This window comes from Chiloscyllium plagiosum, chromosome 40, assembly GCF_004010195.1.
Source record: "Chiloscyllium plagiosum isolate BGI_BamShark_2017 chromosome 40, ASM401019v2, whole genome shotgun sequence".
NCBI classification, from domain to species: Eukaryota; Metazoa; Chordata; class Chondrichthyes; order Orectolobiformes; family Hemiscylliidae; genus Chiloscyllium; species Chiloscyllium plagiosum.
Window position 1 is genome coordinate 2,790,186 of NC_057749.1, and position 20,039 is coordinate 2,810,224.

The 20,039-nt window shown below is 40.1% G+C and overlaps 1 protein-coding gene across 1 annotated transcript in view; it reads left to right on the top strand.

The window, feature by feature from the left end:
- Positions 1 to 20,039, top strand: part of LOC122542423 (fibrillin-1-like) — a 598,619-nt gene that overhangs the window by 288,095 nt on the left and 290,485 nt on the right. The window contains exons 17-18 of the mRNA XM_043680114.1: positions 16,979 to 17,032; positions 18,298 to 18,423. Coding sequence (XP_043536049.1) covers positions 16,979 to 17,032; positions 18,298 to 18,423 — 180 coding nt within the window. The remainder of the gene's footprint in view (positions 1 to 16,978; positions 17,033 to 18,297; positions 18,424 to 20,039) is intronic.

The window sequence follows — 20,039 nt, forward strand, 5'->3', positions numbered from 1 at the left end:
GTTTCATGTTGCAGTTGTATAAGACTCTGGTGCGGCCGCCTCTGGAGTATTGTGTGCAGTTTTGGTCGCCATACTATAGGAAGGATGTGGAGGCACTGGAACGGGTGCAGAGGAGGTTTACCAGGATGTTGCCTGGTATGGTAGAAAGATCGTATGAGGAAAGGCTGAGGCACTTGGGGTTGTTTTCATTGGAGAAAAGAAGGTTTAGGGGTGACTTGATAGAGGTGTACAAGATGATTAGGGGTTTAGATAGGGTCGACAGTGAGAATCTTTTTCCATGTATGGAGTCAGCTATTACAAGGGGGCATAGCTTTAAGTTAAGGGGTGGTAGGTATAGGACAGATGTTTTACTCAGCGAGTCGTGAGTTCATGGACTGCCCTGCCAGTAGCAGTGGTGGACTCTCCCTCATTATGGGCATTTAAGCGGGCATTGGATAGGCATATGGAGGATAGTGGGCTAGTGTAGGTTAGGTGAGCTTGGATCGGCGCAACATCGAGGGCCGAAGGGCCTGTACTGCGCTGTATTCTTCTATGTTCTATGTTCTATGGTAGGAAGATCGTATGAGGAAAGGCTGAGGCACTTGGGGCTGTTTTCATTGGAGAAAAGAAGATTTGGGGTGACTTGATAGAGGTGTACAAGATGATTAGGGGTTTAGATAGGGTTGACCATGAGAACCTTTTTCCACATATGGAGTCAGCTATTACGAGGGGGCATAGCTTTAAATTAAGGGGTGGTAGGTATAGGACAGAGGTTAGGGGTAGATTCTTTACTCAGCGAGTCGTGAGTTCATGGAATGCCCTGGCAGTAGCAGTGGTGGACTCTCCCTCTTTATGGGCATTTAAACGGGCATTTAAATAGGCATATGGAGGATAGTGGGCTAGTGTAGGTTAGGTGGGCTTGGATCGGCACAACATCGAGGGCCAAAGGGCCTGTACTGCGTTGTATCTTTCTATGTTCTATGTTCTATTCCTCAAGAAAGTCACTCGATCTGAGTGGTTTATATCTGACATATGCCTCTTTTTTCTTGACCAGACCCTCAATATCTCTATCCACCAGTGTTCCCTACTCCTGCCAGCCTTGTCCTGCACACTAACAGGAACATGCTGTCCCTGAACTCTCATTAGCTTGCTTTTGAAAACTTCACACATCAGATGTCCCCCTACCTGTGAACAGCCACCCCCAATCAATTTTTGAAAGTTCCTGTCTAATATCATCAAAATTTGCCTTACCTCAATTTAGAACTTTAACTTTTGTACCAGGCTATCCTTTTCCATAACTATTTTCAACTAATAGAATGATGGTCCCTGGTCCAAAGTGCTTCTATCACATTGACTCACTTGCCCTGTCTTCTTTCTCAAGAGGAGCTCAAGTTTTGCCCCTTCTAGTGTGTCATATAAATATTAATTAAGAAAGTTTTCTTGAACACACTTAGCAAATTCCTTCCTTTCCAAGCCCTGTGGTAGTCCCAGTCTATGTTTGGAAAGTTAAAATCCCCTACTATTGCAAACATGTTATTCTTACAGCTATCTGCGATCTCCCTGCATATTTGATCCTTAATTTCCCATTGATAATTGGGACCTGTAGCACAATCCCATCAAATTGATCAGCCCCTTCTTTTAACTGGAGGAATGGCCTATTAGATAGTCCTTGATTTACACTATGCACTGATCTGATATAAAATGATTCCTCACTCTGATTCCATCCAGAGTTTAGCTAGGTAAAGATTAAGAGACTGAGAAAGAGGCAAAGTCCAGGCCCACTCTGGGTTTTCTCTGTCAGTTTCAGAGTTGTAATGCCATTGTACTATGAGTAGCTATCCATTTTATCAGAATTGTTTAACGATTGCTATTCCCCTACCAATCTACTGCAACCAGCCATGAGTTCTCTGTGATCTGAGCTGGCCATTCTGTATCAGTGTAACCAAAACACTTAACATTCTCCAGGAAGGTGGCATATTCACTTCAGTGTTGCTTTTCTCTCTTAGTCTTATTCTTCACATACAATCTTTTCACCACATTTTCAATCACCTTAAAGATAAATGGCAGATGAATTCAAGTTGTTATTGCCATTTACTATCTTGTCAATCATTTTGCTCCAATCAATTTAATATGTATAATCTGCCTTAAATTCTGTGGCTTCTGAGAAATTTTATATTCTGTGAACACTTGATAAATTTCAGGTATATTCTTATCCCAAATATGCAAATATATTCAGCAGAGGACAGAGCAGCCAGTCAATATTTCTCTCTCAGATGTTTCTAACTATCACTATTGGCTATTTCTTGCTTTTTATCTGGCTTCAAATTTTATTATGTTTCATAGAATCATAGAATGGTGACAACATAGAGGTCACTATTTTGCCCAAGTTTTTCATGGTGGATTTCTGCAAAAACAATTCCACTTTTCCATTCTCTGACCCTGTCCCCAGAGGAGTAGGATTCGCAGAGTTGCTAATCATGGTTTGCAACAGTTCCTGTCAAATATCAAAATTAATAACTCTAAAAATATAATCACTTTTCTTGAAACCAGTAAAATCAATCTTCCAAATTTTTAAAATTTGTCACTCTATAAACTGGGAGAAGCAAGGTTGTGATTCTTGGAAGTCAGTCATCTCAGCTTTAAGATACAAGAGTTCCTGATGGTAGTATCATGCACCCATCCAACCAACCTTCCTTAAGATCAGAAGTATGATATTTATTGATGATTGCACAATGTTCAACACCACTCCTGACTTCTTATGTATTAAAACAGTCCAAGTACAAAAACAGCAAGACCTGGATGGTACTTAGACGTGGCTGTCACACAGCAAGTGATATTCATGTCACACAAGTGCCAAGCAATGACCATTTCCAAAGGAGAAAAACCAGGCATCACTCCTTGACAGTGTCATTGACAATGCTGAATCCTCCATTATTAACATCCAGGGGTTACCATTGACCAGAAACTCAACTGGACTGGTCATACAATTCTTTACAATATATAAATGATTGTATGAGGAAAATGAATGTACTGTAACCAGATTTGCAGATGACATAAAATTGGTGAGAAGGCAAGCAGTGTGGACGAAACAAAGAGTCTCTAAGGAAAATTGACAGGTTAAGCTGTTGGGCAAAACCTTGGTAGATAAAGGATAACATTGGAAAATGTGAGGTTATGCACATTGACAGGAAGAATAAAGGAGCTGTTTATTATTTAAATGGTGAAAGACTGCTGAAAGCTTCAGCAGAGAGGGATTTGGGAGTCCTCATGCATAAATCACTAAAAGCTAATTTCCATGTTCAGTGGGTAAGGGAAGGCATATGGAATGTAGGGCATTATTTCAGAGGGAATAGAATGTAGATACAAAGAAGTTCACTAAAATCATAGCTGTTTAGACCACTGCTGGAATACGGTGAACAGTTCTGAACCTATTATCTAAAGTAAGATATATTAGCATAGGATAAAGTTCACTAGGCCATTCATCATGCATTCCCTTGCCTTGTTTGTCCTGCCCAAGTGCATCATCTCACATTCATCCTGATTCACCATAACCTGTCTATGCTCTATAAGGCACAGGTCAGGATTATGATGTAATACTCTCCACTTGCCTGGATAAGTGCAACTCCAACAACAGCAGTCAAGAAGTTTGGCACCATGCAGAAAAAAGCAGCCTAGTTGATTAGCACCATATCTATTAACAGTCACTGTGTTCACCAACAGTATACAGTGAGGGCAAAGTGTAAGATCTACAAGAATCATAGCAGAAATTCACCAAGATTCCTTAGACAGCAACTTACAAATCCACAACTACTATCAGCTAGAAGGACAAGGACAGTAGATTCATGGGAACACCAAAACCTGCAACCTACTCTCCAAGTGATTCACTAACTTGGAAATAGCTTGCTGTTACTTTTCTCAATAAAAATCCGGAAACTCCCTGTCTATCGACATTGTCGGTCTACTTACACCACAGCATATCAAGGGCAGCTGGGATGCTTAATGCATGTGCCATTCCAGCCAACGAAGCCCACATTGAATGAAAAAGAATCATGTGTTTAACATAACGGCAAAATTATGTCAGAGAACCTTAGGAAAATGCATGATTTGGTGCCCTCTGCTGACAGTTTAATTGTCCAGCTTTGCAACAGCCATTCTTTTTTGATTTCTATTCTTCGTAAAAAGCATGACAGTTGCAGGCACACTGGATGTTTTAGGAGATTATATTTTTCAGCTTGGAAATTATAATTGTGATGGTGCATGTGATTTCATAGTACAAAATTGCTTACAGATTCTGCAGAATTTTCAAATTCTACTGATTTTAGTTTGGGAATTGATAAAGTTCTGTACATGAACTTGCAAAAAAACACATTCTACTGCATTGTAATGAAAGAGATTCCAAACAGAAGAAATAATTCTGTGTTCTGGCTAACTATCGTCACTCAACCAACCAAGATGAAAAAAGAAATTTTGTACGTCATTAGCTTGTTGCTGTTTGTGGTATGTAGTAATGTGAACATTACATTACAGCAGTGGTGGTAAAAATAACTTATAATTTAAAGTTAAAAATCACATGACATCAGATTATAGTCCAACAGGTTTATTTGGAAGCACTGGCTTTTGGAGTGTTGCTCCTTCATCAGATGGTTGTCCTGATGAAGGAGCAGCGCTCCGAAAGCTAGTGCTTCCAAATAAACCTGTTGACCCAGAACCTGGTGTTGTGATTTTTAACTTTGTCCATCCCAGTCCAACACTGGCACTTCCAAATCATTATTATTTAAAAGAAGTTATTGCCTGTGATTTAAATGTCCTAAGTTCCCAAAAAAACCATATAACTACTTTTTCTTTGTCTTTCTTGACGTTGACATAAAGATAGAAAATAGGGGCAAGAATAGGCCATTCAGTCCATCAAGCCTGCTCCGAATTCAGTATGTCCATGGCTGATCATTCAATTTGGTATCCTATTCCAGCTTTTGCTTTTCATACCTTTTGATTCCTTTTAACCCTAAGAAATATATATTACTGTTTTTTGAAAACATTGTGTTTTAGGTTTAAACACTTTCTGCGATAGGGAGTTCCACAGGCCCACCACATTGGATGACCAAATTTATGCTCATCTGAGTCCTAAATAGCCAACCCTGTATCCTTAGATGGTGAACCCTGGTTCTGGACTTATTAGTCCTTGGGAATATCTTGCCTGAGTTTATCTGTCTAGTCCTGTTAAAATTTTATAGGTTTCTCTGACATCCAGCCTTATTCTTCTGAACTCTTGTGAATCTAGTCCAAAGTGATCCAGTCACTTTTCGCATGTCAGTCCCATCATCTCAGGAATCAGTTTGATAAAACTTTGATGCACTCCTCCTTAGTTGAAACATCCTTCCTCAGATAAGGAGACCTAAACTGAACACAGGACTTCAGGTGTGGTCTCACCAAGGCCAGCACAGTTACAGCAAGACATCACTACTTTTGTACTCAAATCCTCCCAATATAAAGGCCAATTTGCCATTTGCCTTCTTCACCACCTGCTGCACATGAATGCTTACTTTCAGTGACACTGTGTACAAGGGCACTCCAGTCTCATTACATCTTTCTTAATCTATTGCCATTCAGACAATATACTTCCCTCTTTTGCTACCAATGTGAATAGTCTCAAATTTATTCACGTTATATGTCATCTGCCATGCATTTGTCTACTCATTAAGCTTGTCCAAATTACGCTGAAGTAGCTGTACATCCTACTTACAGTTTGCCCTCCCATCTACCTTTGTGAAATCTGCAAACTTGGAGGTATTATGTCATTACTACTTAGATATTATTTAGCTACCTTATCCTAATAATTAGTATATATTGTGAATATCTGTTGAGGTAAATTATTGTACAAAATAACTTCAGGAGTTTGAGGTACAGGTTAATGAGGTACAGGTTTTGCCAACACGATGAGAGAACACCACCCAGAGAAACTCCCAAATAGAGCTTTACCCTCAACGAGAAAGCTCAAATATTCATACAAGTAGACAGTATCTTACTTGAAATCCAAATTGGTCACTGAACACTGATTTTTCTCACATTCCAAAACTGCAGGATGCCTAACATCCTTGTTTTATCTACTTGCCCTTTGTGCCAACCTGTCTCTCTTCTAAAGCCTGTGCTATTCTCACAGCCTTTAGATCAGTATGAATGACGACCGTGCAGTTTTTGTAGCAACCATGTTACTTCATTCTGAGGGGACACCCTCCATACCGCTGTGCTAAAATGGATAGATTTTGAACAGATTTTGTACATCAGGATTGGGCATCCATGAAGTGTTGTGGACTGTAAACAGCAGCAGAATTGTATTCGACCATAATCTGCAACCTCATGTACTGGAATATCATCCATACTACTGGTCGTATCAAGGAATCAACCTTAGTTCAGTCAGGAGGGCATGCCAGGAACAGCATCAGACGTACCTAAAAATTAAGAATCAGCCTGGTGAGGCTACCAAACAGGACCACTTATATGGGCAGAGGACTAGCATGGATAGATGACTGGTTAACCAATAGAAGGCAAAGAGTTGGGATAAATAGGTGTTTCTCTGGTTGGAGATCAGTGGTGAGTGGGGTGCCGCAGGGGTTGTTGTTGGGCCCACAACTTTCCATGCTATGTATAAACAGTTTGGAAGAGGAGACTGAGTGTAACGTATCCTAGTTTTCTGATGAAAGGCAAACTGCAGAGGTGGCGGCGGTGGTGGTCGGTTGGGAGGGGGGGATGGTGAGTGAGTTTGATAGGTTAAGTGAGTGAGCAAGAGTCTGGTAGATGGAATACATTGTTGGTAAATGTGAGGTTATCCACTTTGGAAGTAAAAATAGTACGTCAGAGTATTATTTAAATGGTGAAAGATTGCAGCATGCTGTTGATTTGCGAGTGCACAGGTAATCAGGAAGACCAATGAAATATTGAGGAGAGGTTGAGTTGCCTGGGACTGTATTTGCTCGAATTTAGAAGAATGGGAGGAATTATAAAGAAACATAAAATTATGAAAGGGAAATTATAAGATAGAAGCAGGCTAGTTTTTTTTTCCTGGTGGGTGAGACTAGGACTAGAGGACATGGAGTCAAGATTAGAGGGAGTAGATTTAGGATTGAGATGAGGAGGAACTGCTTTTCCCAGAGAGCAATGCATCAATGGAATTCTCTGCCCAAGGAAACAGTAGAGGCAACTTCATTAAATATATTCAAGAGAGAGTTGGATGGGTTTTTGCATGGTAAGGGAATTAAGGGTTATGGGGATAATGCAAGTTGGAGGAGCTGAGACCATGGATAGACCAGCCATGATCTTAATGAATGGCGGAGCAGGCTTGATGCGCCAAATGACCTACTCCTGCTTCTATTATGATGAAAAAATAGTATACCACACAGTGTATGCGGTAAGTGATAGAGCTAAGCAATTCCACAACCAACAGATCAGATATATACTCTGCAGTCCTCCCACATCCAGTAGCAACTGATGGTAGAGAATTAAACAATCCGCTGGAGGAAAACGCTGCACAATGTTCCCATCCACAATGGTGGGAAAGCTCATACATCAGTGCAAAAGAAAAGACTGAAGCATTTGGATGTGCCAGATGGATGATCCATCTTGGCCTACTCCAGAGGTCCCAAACATTACAGATTGCAGTCCCCAGTCAATTAGATTCATTCAGTGTGACAGCAAGAAACATCTAAAGTTATTTTTACAAACGTACAAACAAATAATGAGGGTCAGCACATGGCCCTTCAAGCCTGCTCCACCTTTCAATGGATTATGGCTCAACTGATTTTAACTTCAACTGTACATTCTTGGATATCCCCAAACATCTCACATTCCTTAGTAATCAAGAATCTATTGACCTCTGCCTGAAAAATATTAAAAGATTCTTTATCTCCTGCCTTTTTAGGAAGGGAATTCCAAAGACTCAACTCTGTGAGAGAAAACCTTTCTCTTCAATTATGGCTTAAGTGAACCGCCAAATATTTTTAAACGGTGATCTCTAATTCTAGATTCTCCCACAAAAGGAAAAAATATTTTACGTTCACCCAGACAAATCCCCTCAAGATGTTGTATGTTTCAGTTAAGTCACCTCTCACTCTTCTAAACTCCAGAACATATCAGTATAACCGGTTGAGCCTTTCCTCATAGGTCAATCTACTCATTCCAGGTATTAGAATAGCAAATCTTTTCTGAACTGCTAACATATTAATATCCTTTTATAAATGCAGTAACGTACTGTACACTGTACTCCAGATGTAAGTCTCATCAATGGTCTTAAGACTAAAGCATAACCTTCCTACTCTTGCATTCAACTCACCTTGCAACAAACTGTAACATTCTATTAATCTTTCCAATTACTTACTATACTTGCATATTAACCATCGGTGATGTACTAGGACATCTAGATCTTTCTGCATTTGAGTTCTGCAACCTTTCATCATTTTGGTCATGTGCCTTTTTTATTCTTTCTGCCAAAATGGACAATTTCACTGAACAATTTAACCACATTATGTTCCATTTGCCAGAACTTTCCCCACTCACTTAACCTATTTATTTCCCTTTGTAGGCTCCTTATTTCCTCTTCATGACTACTTTCCCATTTATCTTTGTGTCATCAGTAAATTTAGCTGCCATACATCCAAATAATATATGTAAAGATTAAAGAGTTGAGGCCTCAGGATTAACCCTGTGCCACAACTCACCTGCCAGCCATTTATTCCTACTTCCTGCTTTCTGTTAGTCAACCAAACTTCTACCTATGTCAATATGTTACCTCCAAAACCACAAGCTTTTGTTTTCCACAATAACCTTTGCTGTGAAACCTTATCAAAATGCCTTTTGGAAAAAAATTGGCAAGTCATGTTGCAGCTTTATAGAACTTTAGTTAGGCAACATTTGGAATATTGTGTATATTTCTAGTTGCCACTCTTGCAACTAAAGGCTTTTGAGATGGTACAGAAGTGGTTTAATGGGATGTTAGCTATGAGGAAAGGTTGGAGAAATTTGGTTTATCTTTACTTGAACATTGAAGGGTGCAGGGATGATCTGATAGATTACGAAATTGAGAAGGCATGAATAGAATGGATAGTCAGAGTTTTTTCACCAAGGTAGAAATGTCAATTACTAGGGGACTTAAGTTTAAGCTAAAGGGGGTGAGTTTCAAGGAGATGTGAGAGGCAAGTTTTTTACACAGTGTGATAAGTGCCTGGTATGCCCTGCCAGAAGAGGTGGTGGAGGAGGATACAATAATGATGTTTAAATGACGTCTTGATAGATATATGAATAGACAGGGAATAGAGGGGTACAGATTTGTAGAGGCAAGAGGTTTTTAGTTCAGAAAGGCATCATATGTCGCCGCAATCTTGGTGCGCAGGGCCTGTTCCTGTGCTGTAATGTTCTTGTTGAAACCACATCTCAATAACTGCGTGATGTTTTGGCCTCCTTACTTAAAGAAGGATGCAAAGCATTGGAGACAGTTCAGAGGAGGGTACTAATTTGATACCTGGAATGAGTGGTTTGTTTTGAGTTAGATTGGAAGTGTGGTCTTGTTTCCACTGGAGTTTAGAAGAGTGAGAGGTGACTTAATTTAAATGTGAAAGAGTCCAGAATTAGGGGGCACTGCTTCAAAATTAAGTATTGCCCTTTTCTGATTGAGATGAGGATTTTTTTTCTGGGATTTATGTGAATTTTAAGCTGCCTAAGAAAGTGCTGGAGAGGATCAGTAATCAAGAGTTGTACATACGTACAGCAGGGAAACAGACCCTTCGCTCCAACTCATCCATGTCAACCAGATATCCCAATTTAATCTAGTCCCATTTGCCAGCACTTGGCCCATATCCCTCTAAACCCTTACTATTCATATACCCATCCAGATGCCTTTTAAAGAGGAACCTCTTTAAACGAGATGGGTGGACACTATTTCATTCATATGACACTAGTTAATTGATTATTCTGATAATTTTCGCTTTAACAGGGGAAGCCATACTGATATGTGGGCGGCACAGTGGCACAGCGGTTAGCACTGCTGCCTCACAGCGCCAGAGACCCGGATTTAATTGCCGCCTCAGGCGACTGTCTGTGTGGAGTTTGCACATTCTCCCTGTGTCTGCATGGGTTTCCTCCGGGTCCTCCAGTTTCCTCCCACAGTCCAAAAATGTGCAGGTCAGGTGAATTGACCATGCTAAATTGCCCGTAGTGTTAGGTGAAGGGGTAAATGTAGGGGAATGGGTCTGGGTGGGTTGCGCTTCGGCGGGTCGGTGTGGACTTGTTGGGCCGAAGGGCCTGTTTCCATACTGTAAGTAATCTAATCTAATCTAACATTGTACTCTACCAGAGAATGTGTTTAAGTCTGTAATTTTAACAAGTGTGCCATTTAAACAAACTAATCATTGCAGTCTGCAAATTACAGATTAAAATGAGAAGAACTAAATCCTTACCATGAAATCCCAGCATTAAACAAGGGCCCAAACTGCTTGTACAATCGCAAGACCATTTATAGTATCAGTTTCCGGGAACTCAGTCTCGCAATAGAAAGATGGAAGCCCTGCCTCACACATGCGTTTATATTCTCGGCCTTTTTTGTTAAATGACCGGCTTGATAAAGTGACTGGAATATTCTAACAATCCTTACCTAAAAAAATCCAGTCATTGATGCTGGACCTGCTTGTGTTTCATTGTTTTTGCCAGCATTTTCACATCATCTTAAGTACAGGTAAATCACATACACTTACCTCTTTGGTGTAATGTTTTTTGTGAGACCTTGAAATTTTCTTTGGATTATCCGATATTCGGATAATCGACATTCGGATAATTGAGGTTCCTCTGTATGTTACATCCACTGGTTCCTCCTTATCCAATGCACAAATTACTTCTGTAAAGAACACCAATAAATTAGTTAAACATGACTTCTGTTTGACAAGGTCATGTTGGTTCTGCCTGATTATCTAGGACTCGTCCAAGTGCCATGTTATAACTTATTAAATAATAGATTCGAACATTTTCCCTATGACTGATGTTAAGCTAACTGGCCTGTAATTTCCTTCTTTCTGCCTCCCTCCCTTTTTGAATGAAGGAGTTACATTAGTTACCAAAGGGACTTCTAAAGAAACCTTCCCTAAATCGAATAAGTATTGGAAAATTCAAATCAACACTTCAACTATTTCACTAGCCACTTCTTTTAAGTTAAAAGTCACACAACACCAGGTTATAGTCCAATACAGGTTTAATTGAAAGTACAAGCTTTAAGAGTGCCTCTCCTTCATCAGATAGCTCGTAGGACAGGTACAAAGGGCACAGAATTTATAAGTAAACGATCACAGTGTCGTACAACTGATGCAATGTATTAGACAAACCTAGATGGATGTTAAGTCTTGCCCTGGGCTTGACATTTATGCTCAAGCAGTCAGGAAACATGTGAACACCAGATTCATCACCCATACTCACAAGGTAGAGCAAAACATCACCTGAACACAACGCAATGCCATCTAGGTTCTCAATACCAATCACAACATTGTCATCAAAGCAGCAGACAAAGGAGGAGCCATCGTCATTCAGAATAGAACAGCTACTGCAAGGATGTGTACCGACAACTGAATAACTAGGAACACTACAGGCAACTACCAGCCGATCCGACCAAAAAGCACACCTCTAAATTAAACAGATTGATTCAAACTTTTGATCCAGACCAGCAGAGTACCCTATCCACTCTCATCCTGTGTACTTTTTGCACTAGGGACTTCTACTGCCTTCTGAACATACATAAAGCCAACATACTCTGGACGATGGGAGCCTGTGTGAGAACCTCTCTGGCTATATCAAGGGCATCTTGAAACTCATTATACAAGGGACGCCAGCTTCTGTCACTACAGTACAGATTTCTTACAGAAACTCAGTGCCAGTTGAACCAGGAACATGTCTCGTACACCCACCCTCACATGCACACGTGCATGCGTTCTGTCTTTCTCTTTCTCACACACACACTCATGCATATACATACGCATGCACACACTTTCCCTCTCTCTCACATATGCACACATATAAGTCTTTGGGGTGAATTTGCATTTGCAGATTTGTGTTCGCAGATATGTTCTATTTTGTTCAAATGCACACAATCTGTAGGCAGTCAGTCAGCGTGACTTTGTATAAATTCCTACCTTGGAAATAAAAGCAGTCTAACTCCAGGTTGGGATACAGACAGACTCTAATCTCATACCTTTAATGCATTTTCTGAGCTGAGATGTCACTTTTTTTATCCACTGATAAAACCTTAAATTATCTCGGGTCTGTGACTTAGAACATAGAAAAGTACAGCACAGAATAGGTCCTTTGGCCACGATGTTGTGCCAAAATTTAATCCTAATGTAAAATATAGTTACAACCTACACACCCCTCAACTCACTGTTATCCATGTGCATGTCCAGCAGTCGCTTAAATGTCCCCAATGACTCTGCTTCCACCACCACCGCTGGTAACGCATTCCATGCATTCACAACTCTCTATGTAAAAGACCTACCTCTTTATACCTTCCTCCTAATATCTTCAAACTATGACTTCTTGTACCAGTCAATCCTGCCCTGGGGAAATGTTTGTTGCTATTGACTCTATCTATTCCTCTCATTATTTTGTACACCTCTATCAGGTCTCCTCTCTTCCTCCTTCTCTCCAGAGAGAAAAGTCCGAGCCTATTCAATCTTTCTTCATAAGGCAAGCCCTCCAGTTCAGGCAGCATCCTGGTAAACCTTCTTTGCACCCTCTCTAAAGCCTCTGTATCTTTCCTATAGTAGGGCGACCAGAACTGGACACAATATTCCAAGTGTGGCCTCCACTGCAGCAAAACCTAACAGCTCTTAAACTCTATTCCCCTGTTGATGAAAGCCAAAACACCATATGCTTTCTTGACAACTCTATCCACCTGGGTGGCAACTTTGAGGGATCTATGTACTTGCACACCCAGATCCCTTTATTCCTCCACACTGCCAAGAATCTTGTCTTTAATCCTATATTCAGCATTTGAGTTCGACCTTCCAAAATGCATCACTTCACATTTATCCAGGTTGAACTCCATCTGCCATTTCTCAGCCCAGCATTCTGTCTATGTCGCGCTGCAGCCTGCAGTAGCCCTCTATACTATTGACGACACCTCCAACCTTTGTGTCATCTGCAAATTTACTAACCCACCCCTCAACCTCCTCATCCAAGTCATTTATAAAAACTACAAAGAGCAGAGACCCAAGTACAGAGCCCTGCGGGACCCCACTCAACACTGTCCTCCAGGCAGAATACTTTACATCCACAACCACCCTCTGCCTTCTGTCAGCCAGCCAACTCTGAATCCAGATTGCCAAATCTCCCTGTATCCCATACTTCCTGACTTTATGAATGAGTCTACCATGGGGAACCCTATAAAATGCCTTGCTGAAATCCATATGCACCACTAAAAAGACTTGAAAGAAATTCTGGATTTATATATTAGTCAATCAAAACCTGCATCTCCATTATGTGTTTAAAGACTTAATAGCCACCTAGGTTTGTCTAATACATCACATCAGTTTTATAACACTTTGATCTTTTACTTAAAAATTCTGTGTACCTGCCCCTCTAGCTAACTGATGAAGGAGCAGCATTCTGAAAGCTCGTAATTTCAAATAATCCTGTTGGTCTATAGCCTGGTGTTGTATGATTTTTACGTTTTTCCACCCAGTCCAACAACGGCACCTCCACTTCATCACTTCTTGTAAGACACTGAGATGAAATACAGCAGGATGTGGGGACTTGTCATAATGTCTCCAGCACTAAAAAAGGCCCATTAGCCTATCAAGTGTGCACTAGTCCGAAATAATTTCCTAACTATTCTAACCCATTGCCATGTATTGATGAAAGCCACACTTTTGTCTTTTTCTTGTCAGGACAATTTGTAAGAATATGAACCCAAGGAGAAAGCTAACATGTATGAAAAGAGAGTGCTAATTGGTTGGCAAGTGAAATCTGGTTAGTGTAGGTTTTGCCATGGTGCATGAACTCATTAGTGCTGATTGACAGTTAACTGCCAGGTTTCGTTCAAATTTTAAACCAGGCAGTTTGACTTCCATCAGGGCATTGGCCTCAGAAATGAACCAGCAAATGCTTGTCATTTATTTTTTATTTAGTTGAAATAAGTGCAGTGCATTTGTGTGTTCTTTCTGTCTTCAAAAGATAAGGCCCTGTGCATAATATATATATATATATAATAGCTTCCAGACATGCAAGCACTCCACGCTGAGAACCTGATTAACAATGCTCAGTGCAGAAAAATATCTAATGTTGGACACTGTGCTGTGTTTTGCAAGTGCGGGTTGATTGGATATAGTTAATACCTTGTGTGATGCAAACAACCAAAGGGATATGTTGTTTGATCCACTAGTCTTTGGGACCTCAGCCTAATATTTGGCATCACTCTAGCACTGGAATTGATATGCAACATTATTCATTTGTATGATAGAACATTCTTTGGTTTTACAACAGGTCCTGTTAGTGGCAACACCACTCCTTCTTATTCCATATTAATAGCATGAATCAACTAGCTTCAACATTTGCTCAAATATTTGAGATACCTTACCCCCAAATTAATCTGAATTAGAATATGCACTTTTCAGGACCAAAATTAACTACTATTTAGCCTTTCATAAGTTTGTGTGATATACAACAAGAAATGATCCGATTGAAGTAGCCATTATCCAACAGGATGTTGATGCACCCTATTTCAGCTTTTGATCCATGGCAATGTCTCTTTCAAGTAGGCATCACTTACATACCAGGTAAAAACAATGACTGCAGATGCTGGAAACCAGATTCTGGATCAGTGGTGCTGGAAGAGCACAGCAATTCAGGCAGCATCCGAGGACAGGCAAAATCGATGTTTCGGGCAAAAGCCCTTCATCACTGACATACCAGTCAGGCTCCATTTGCCAACCGATGTGCACTCTCCTTATGTTATATATAGATTGATTTAACCCTTGAATTGGAGTTCTTGCAAAATGTTCCGATGATTTCAAGTTGGAAAACATCAGTGAAATGTGTCTTTTTTCAGAAATATTTGAGTACTGTTTTACCAAATGACTGTTTGTGCTACTATGTTCATTAACCTATATTGACTTGAAATCAAGAAATGTCTCGGCTTTAAAATTCTCACACTTGTTTACAACCCTCCATGACCTCAACCCTCAGCATCTCTGTATCCAGCCTTATGTTTCTAAGATATTTGGGCTGATATGCTTCTGACCTCTTCAGCATCTCTGACTTAAACTACCATTAGTAGCTGTACCTTTAGCTGCCCTAAGGTCTGCAAGCTCCCCATCCCTAAAACTCTCTTCTGTCCTTTAAGGGCTTCTGATATCCTACTCTTTAACCAAGCTTCTAATTACCAGCCTTAATGTCGTTTTAGCATGGATCAGTGTAAAATGTTTCTTCGTGCCACTCCTGTGAAGTGCCTTGGGATAATTTATTGCATTAAAGGTCTAATATAAATACAAGTTATTCAAGGTAAACAGCATGGAGAGGCATTCTGGAAATGGTAAGTGAACAAGAGAAAGGGAATAATAGTAATGTTCTGCAAATAAGATTCCATGAAATAGGATGGAATGAGACCCAAGTTGAACATCAGTAGTGATTGTGAGATCATTTGACAAAAAATAGATTGTTTCTGTTTTGTGGATTCTATTTAAATCTATGCATTCACCTTTTGTGCATGATTTAAGATTGAATTAAATACATAGCTGACTCTTTCTCATTCAGAATTGGTTGTTCATCAGCAATTCTTTAATCTGATTGGTTGAAGCAATACATACTTGGTTGCTTTGTTCAATGAGGTCTCAAAGTTCTGTAGAAGGTGCTGCTATTTTTAGATGATTGGAAACAGGCAACTACAACAAAATATCCCAATAAATCTATGTGCAAGTGCTCTGACAATAAAATCTGACCCTTTTAATATTTTAAAGAGTAAACAACCATCCTTTTCTCTCTCTTAACTGTCTGCTTTACTTGTTATTTATTTTCACCCATATTTTTCCAAAAAGGCATTATCAAAATTGTTTTATTTTATCCCTTTTCCAATATTTGTAATGCTTCTAACACAATGTTATCAATTTCCCTGGATCAGAAAAAAATAACTAAATATTTAAATAGACAATCATGCTTTACCCAGTTTGTTGAAATATTGCTTATCCTGTTGGATAATGGCTACTTCAATCGGATCATTTCTTGTTGTATATCACACAAACTTATGAAAGGCTAAATGGTAGTTAATTTTGGTCCTGAAAAGTGCATATTCTAACTCAGATTAATTTGGGGGTAAGGTATCTCAAATATTTGAGCAAATGTTGAAATATTGCTTCACACAGTTCAAATTAGTGAACTCAAGGACTGATGAGTTTGGAAATTTTAGTTTGTGTTTAAGTGACAATAGGTCTACAACAGACACATCCCAAGAAATTAATAAATACTGGAAGTGTCACCCAGTGAAACTAGTGGAAGGCTTATGTAGGAAAGGGAAATATCAGTCATACAAAAAAGGGAGAAAAGTTGTCTGGAATTTGAAGTTGAGCATATATTAGACAACTGAAATAATTCCACAGAGGCTGGTATCCCATTACCAACTCACCTCTTAAAATGTGGAAAGTCCTTGATCCTGGCATAGCCTTATCACAGAGTGTCGGTATCTCAGACACTCCTCTTTTTTTTTTTACACACTCCTCTTTCTATCTGTCAGCCAGTGCTCCCTGATTGGACCAGATTAACTGCCCCAATCAGGGAACTCATATTCTGTGAGTCCAGCTGGCTGACCTTCGTACAATCAGTATAGCAACATAATAATAGTTTAGTGCAATTTTTCGTCATCTTACTTTAGCTTGGAAGACAACGTAACGTTGTACATGTGCTCAATATATTTACTTTCCATTCAAAGTACATCTCACATTGCTTGCCCAGAAAATTTTAAAATAGTTTTATTATTTCTCTACAGCTGAATATCATGCACTTTGCAGCAGTGGACCTGGTATGACAAGTGACGGGAGAGGTAACTGTTGTTTGCTTATATAAGCTATACCATAAGACTCATTTTCATAATATTTTCATTAGAATGTTGTTTCATACAATATAGACTAAAACAAGACTTTATAATGCTATAATATATATCTTGTGTTCCAAAGTACTTCATCTCAATAAGCTTGATTGCAATACAGAGGAGCCCCGATTATCCGAACAAGATGGGTGGGCATTACTTCATTCAGAGAATTGATTATTCAGTTAATTGATTCAATGCCTCTGTTCTGGGGCTCAGAGTTTTCAAAAGTTTCCTTTTTCCTCGCTCTGCCTGCCTTGCTCCCTCTCTCTGAATCAGGGTTTGTTTCTGAGCAGATACACACTTGTGTATAAGGGACCTGCATCTTTGCTTAAGCCCTGCGCCCCCCCCCCCCCCCCCCCACTTTAGTTCAGTGGGATTGACACACGAGCACTTGCTAAGTCCGCTCCCTGTTCAGGAGACTAGGCAGCAACACACCATGCACGAGCCATCCTCACCCCAATCCCTACATCCCCCCCATCCACTCCTCAATCCCATCCAACCCTTCCCCCACCCCCGTCCAACCCCGCCACCGGAGCAGCTGGATTGGACGCCATAGCAAGACTGCTGCTGCCTTTGGGGGAAGAGTCTCAAAATAGCACACACGCAAGCAGCCACATACGCAACTTTTTACTGCAACGTTTTACTGTACAGGACAATGTTGGAGAGATTATCTGGGGAAGGGATGTTTAGGGTACAACCCACTGTAGAACTCCAGGCAAAGAGTGGGGGGAGAGAGAGAGAGGGTGAGCGGTCAGTCATTTAGAGACAATGCCTGGGCTCCCATCGATGTCCAAGACTGTTTTTAGCAGCATTTCAGTAAGCCGAGTTCATTTTTAATCATTGTAAACAAAAGACATGGTCAGTGTTGGAAACACCTGTTTGATGTAATGTTTCTATCGGGACCTTGAGATCTTCTTCTGATAATCCAAAATTCGGATAATTAATATTCAGATAATCGAGGTTCCTTCAGTGTGGAAACTGCACATTAGAACAGATTCAATAAAAATATTAACAAACTCAACAGATATTTGGCAGTTTTTGAGTTTAACAATTTTTACACTTGAACATAAAAAACATTTCACATTCATGAGTACAATTTATTTTTATAAATTGAGCATCTTGTTCGGTGAAAAAAACGTAATTTTGTTATTTTATCATCTGACAATATTATGGGTTATTTATTACTGCTATACAAAGGAAGTTCTTTTTTTTTACAGACATCAATGAATGTGCATTGGATCCTGATATTTGTCCTAATGGAGTGTGCGAGAACACTCGTGGCAGTTACCGATGTGTTTGCAATTCTGGTTATGAAGTTGATATATCTGGGAAAAAGTGTGAAGGTATGTATGTAAACAGTGGTTAGTAGAAATTAAGTCAAATTGACTTAATTATCAAGTCAGTGAATGTATTTATTGATCTTAATTCCTTTGCATCCATAAAACTTAATGCTTTAATTTAGTAAGAGCTAAAACTAGCCATTTTCACTTATAATAGAATAGTTGTGAGAATGATAGAAATATATACTTTGCAATTTGGCATTGATATTTTATGTCATGTATTTCTGTATGTTTAATTTCATGGTCTCTGGTTTCATGTTGATCTGGTGGCTATAGTCTATAGATGAAAACAGTTGTCATGCTTCCCACTTTTTTCTGTGCTAATTTATTTTTTTCAGTTCTCACTGCTAGTTAGCAGAAGTGCAAGCATGAGAGTCAAATGTGTAAGTCTTACCCTGTCAATAGATAGTCTGTCCATCAGCAATTTCTCTGCTGTGCCTAGAAACTGAGAAGCTTTGCAACTGCCAGTTAAAGTTTTGAGGAGGTTTAGGCCTGGGACACGCAGTATATAGGCCCACTGGTCTGCTCTGGTGCTTATACATCAAACTCCAAGTCATATATGAACAGCTCCACTGCCTTGGCAATACTTCTGTAAAATTGAATGCTAAAGAGGTAAATCCTGACAAAAAATTTAGAATGGACCCCAAAGGCAGTCTGATGTCTAATGTGTCATCTTTCCAGCAAATGCTGTTATAAAGCTAGTATCTGTTATGGTGCTTTGCATAATTTGGATCCCACCATGGAGATAGAGAATGGCACTTTAGAGCTTGGGCAGCCCATCATCTTATAGAACATAGAACATAGAAGAATACAGCGCAGTACAGGCCCTTTGGCCCTTGATGTTGCGCCGATCCAAGCCCACCTAACCTATACTAACCCACTATCCTCCATATACCTATCCAATGCCCGCTTAAATGCCCATAAAGAGGGAGAGTCCACCACTGCTGCTGGCAGGGCATTCCATGAACTTACGACTCGCTGAGTGAAGAACCTACCCCTAACTTCAGTCCTATATCTACCCCCCCTTAATTTAAAGCTATGCCCCCTCGTAATAGCTGACTCCATACGCGGGAAAAGGTTCACACTGTCAACCCTATCTAACCCCCTAATCATCTTGTACACCTCAATCAAGTCACCCCTAAACCTTCTTTTCTCTAATGAAAACAGCCCCAAGTGTCTCAGTCTTTCCTCATACGATCTTCCTTCCATACCAGGCAACATCCTGGTAAACCTCCTCTGCACCCGTTCCAGTGCCTCCACATCCTTCCTATAGTATGGCGACCAAAACTGCACACAATATTCCAGATGCGGCCGCACCAGAGTCTTATACAACTGCAACATGACCGCAGCGCTCCGGAACTCAATTCCTCTACCAATAAAAGCCAGTACGCCATATGCCTTCCTCACCGCACTATTTACCTGGGTGGCAACTTTCAGAGATCTGTGTACATGGACACCAAGATCCCTCTGCTCATCCACACTACCAAGTATCCGACCATTAGCCCAGTACCCCATCTTATTGTTATTCTTCCCAAAGTGAATCACCTCAAACTTAGCTACATTGAATTCCATTTGCCACCTTTCTGCCCAGCTCTGCAGCCTCTCTATATCCTGCTGTA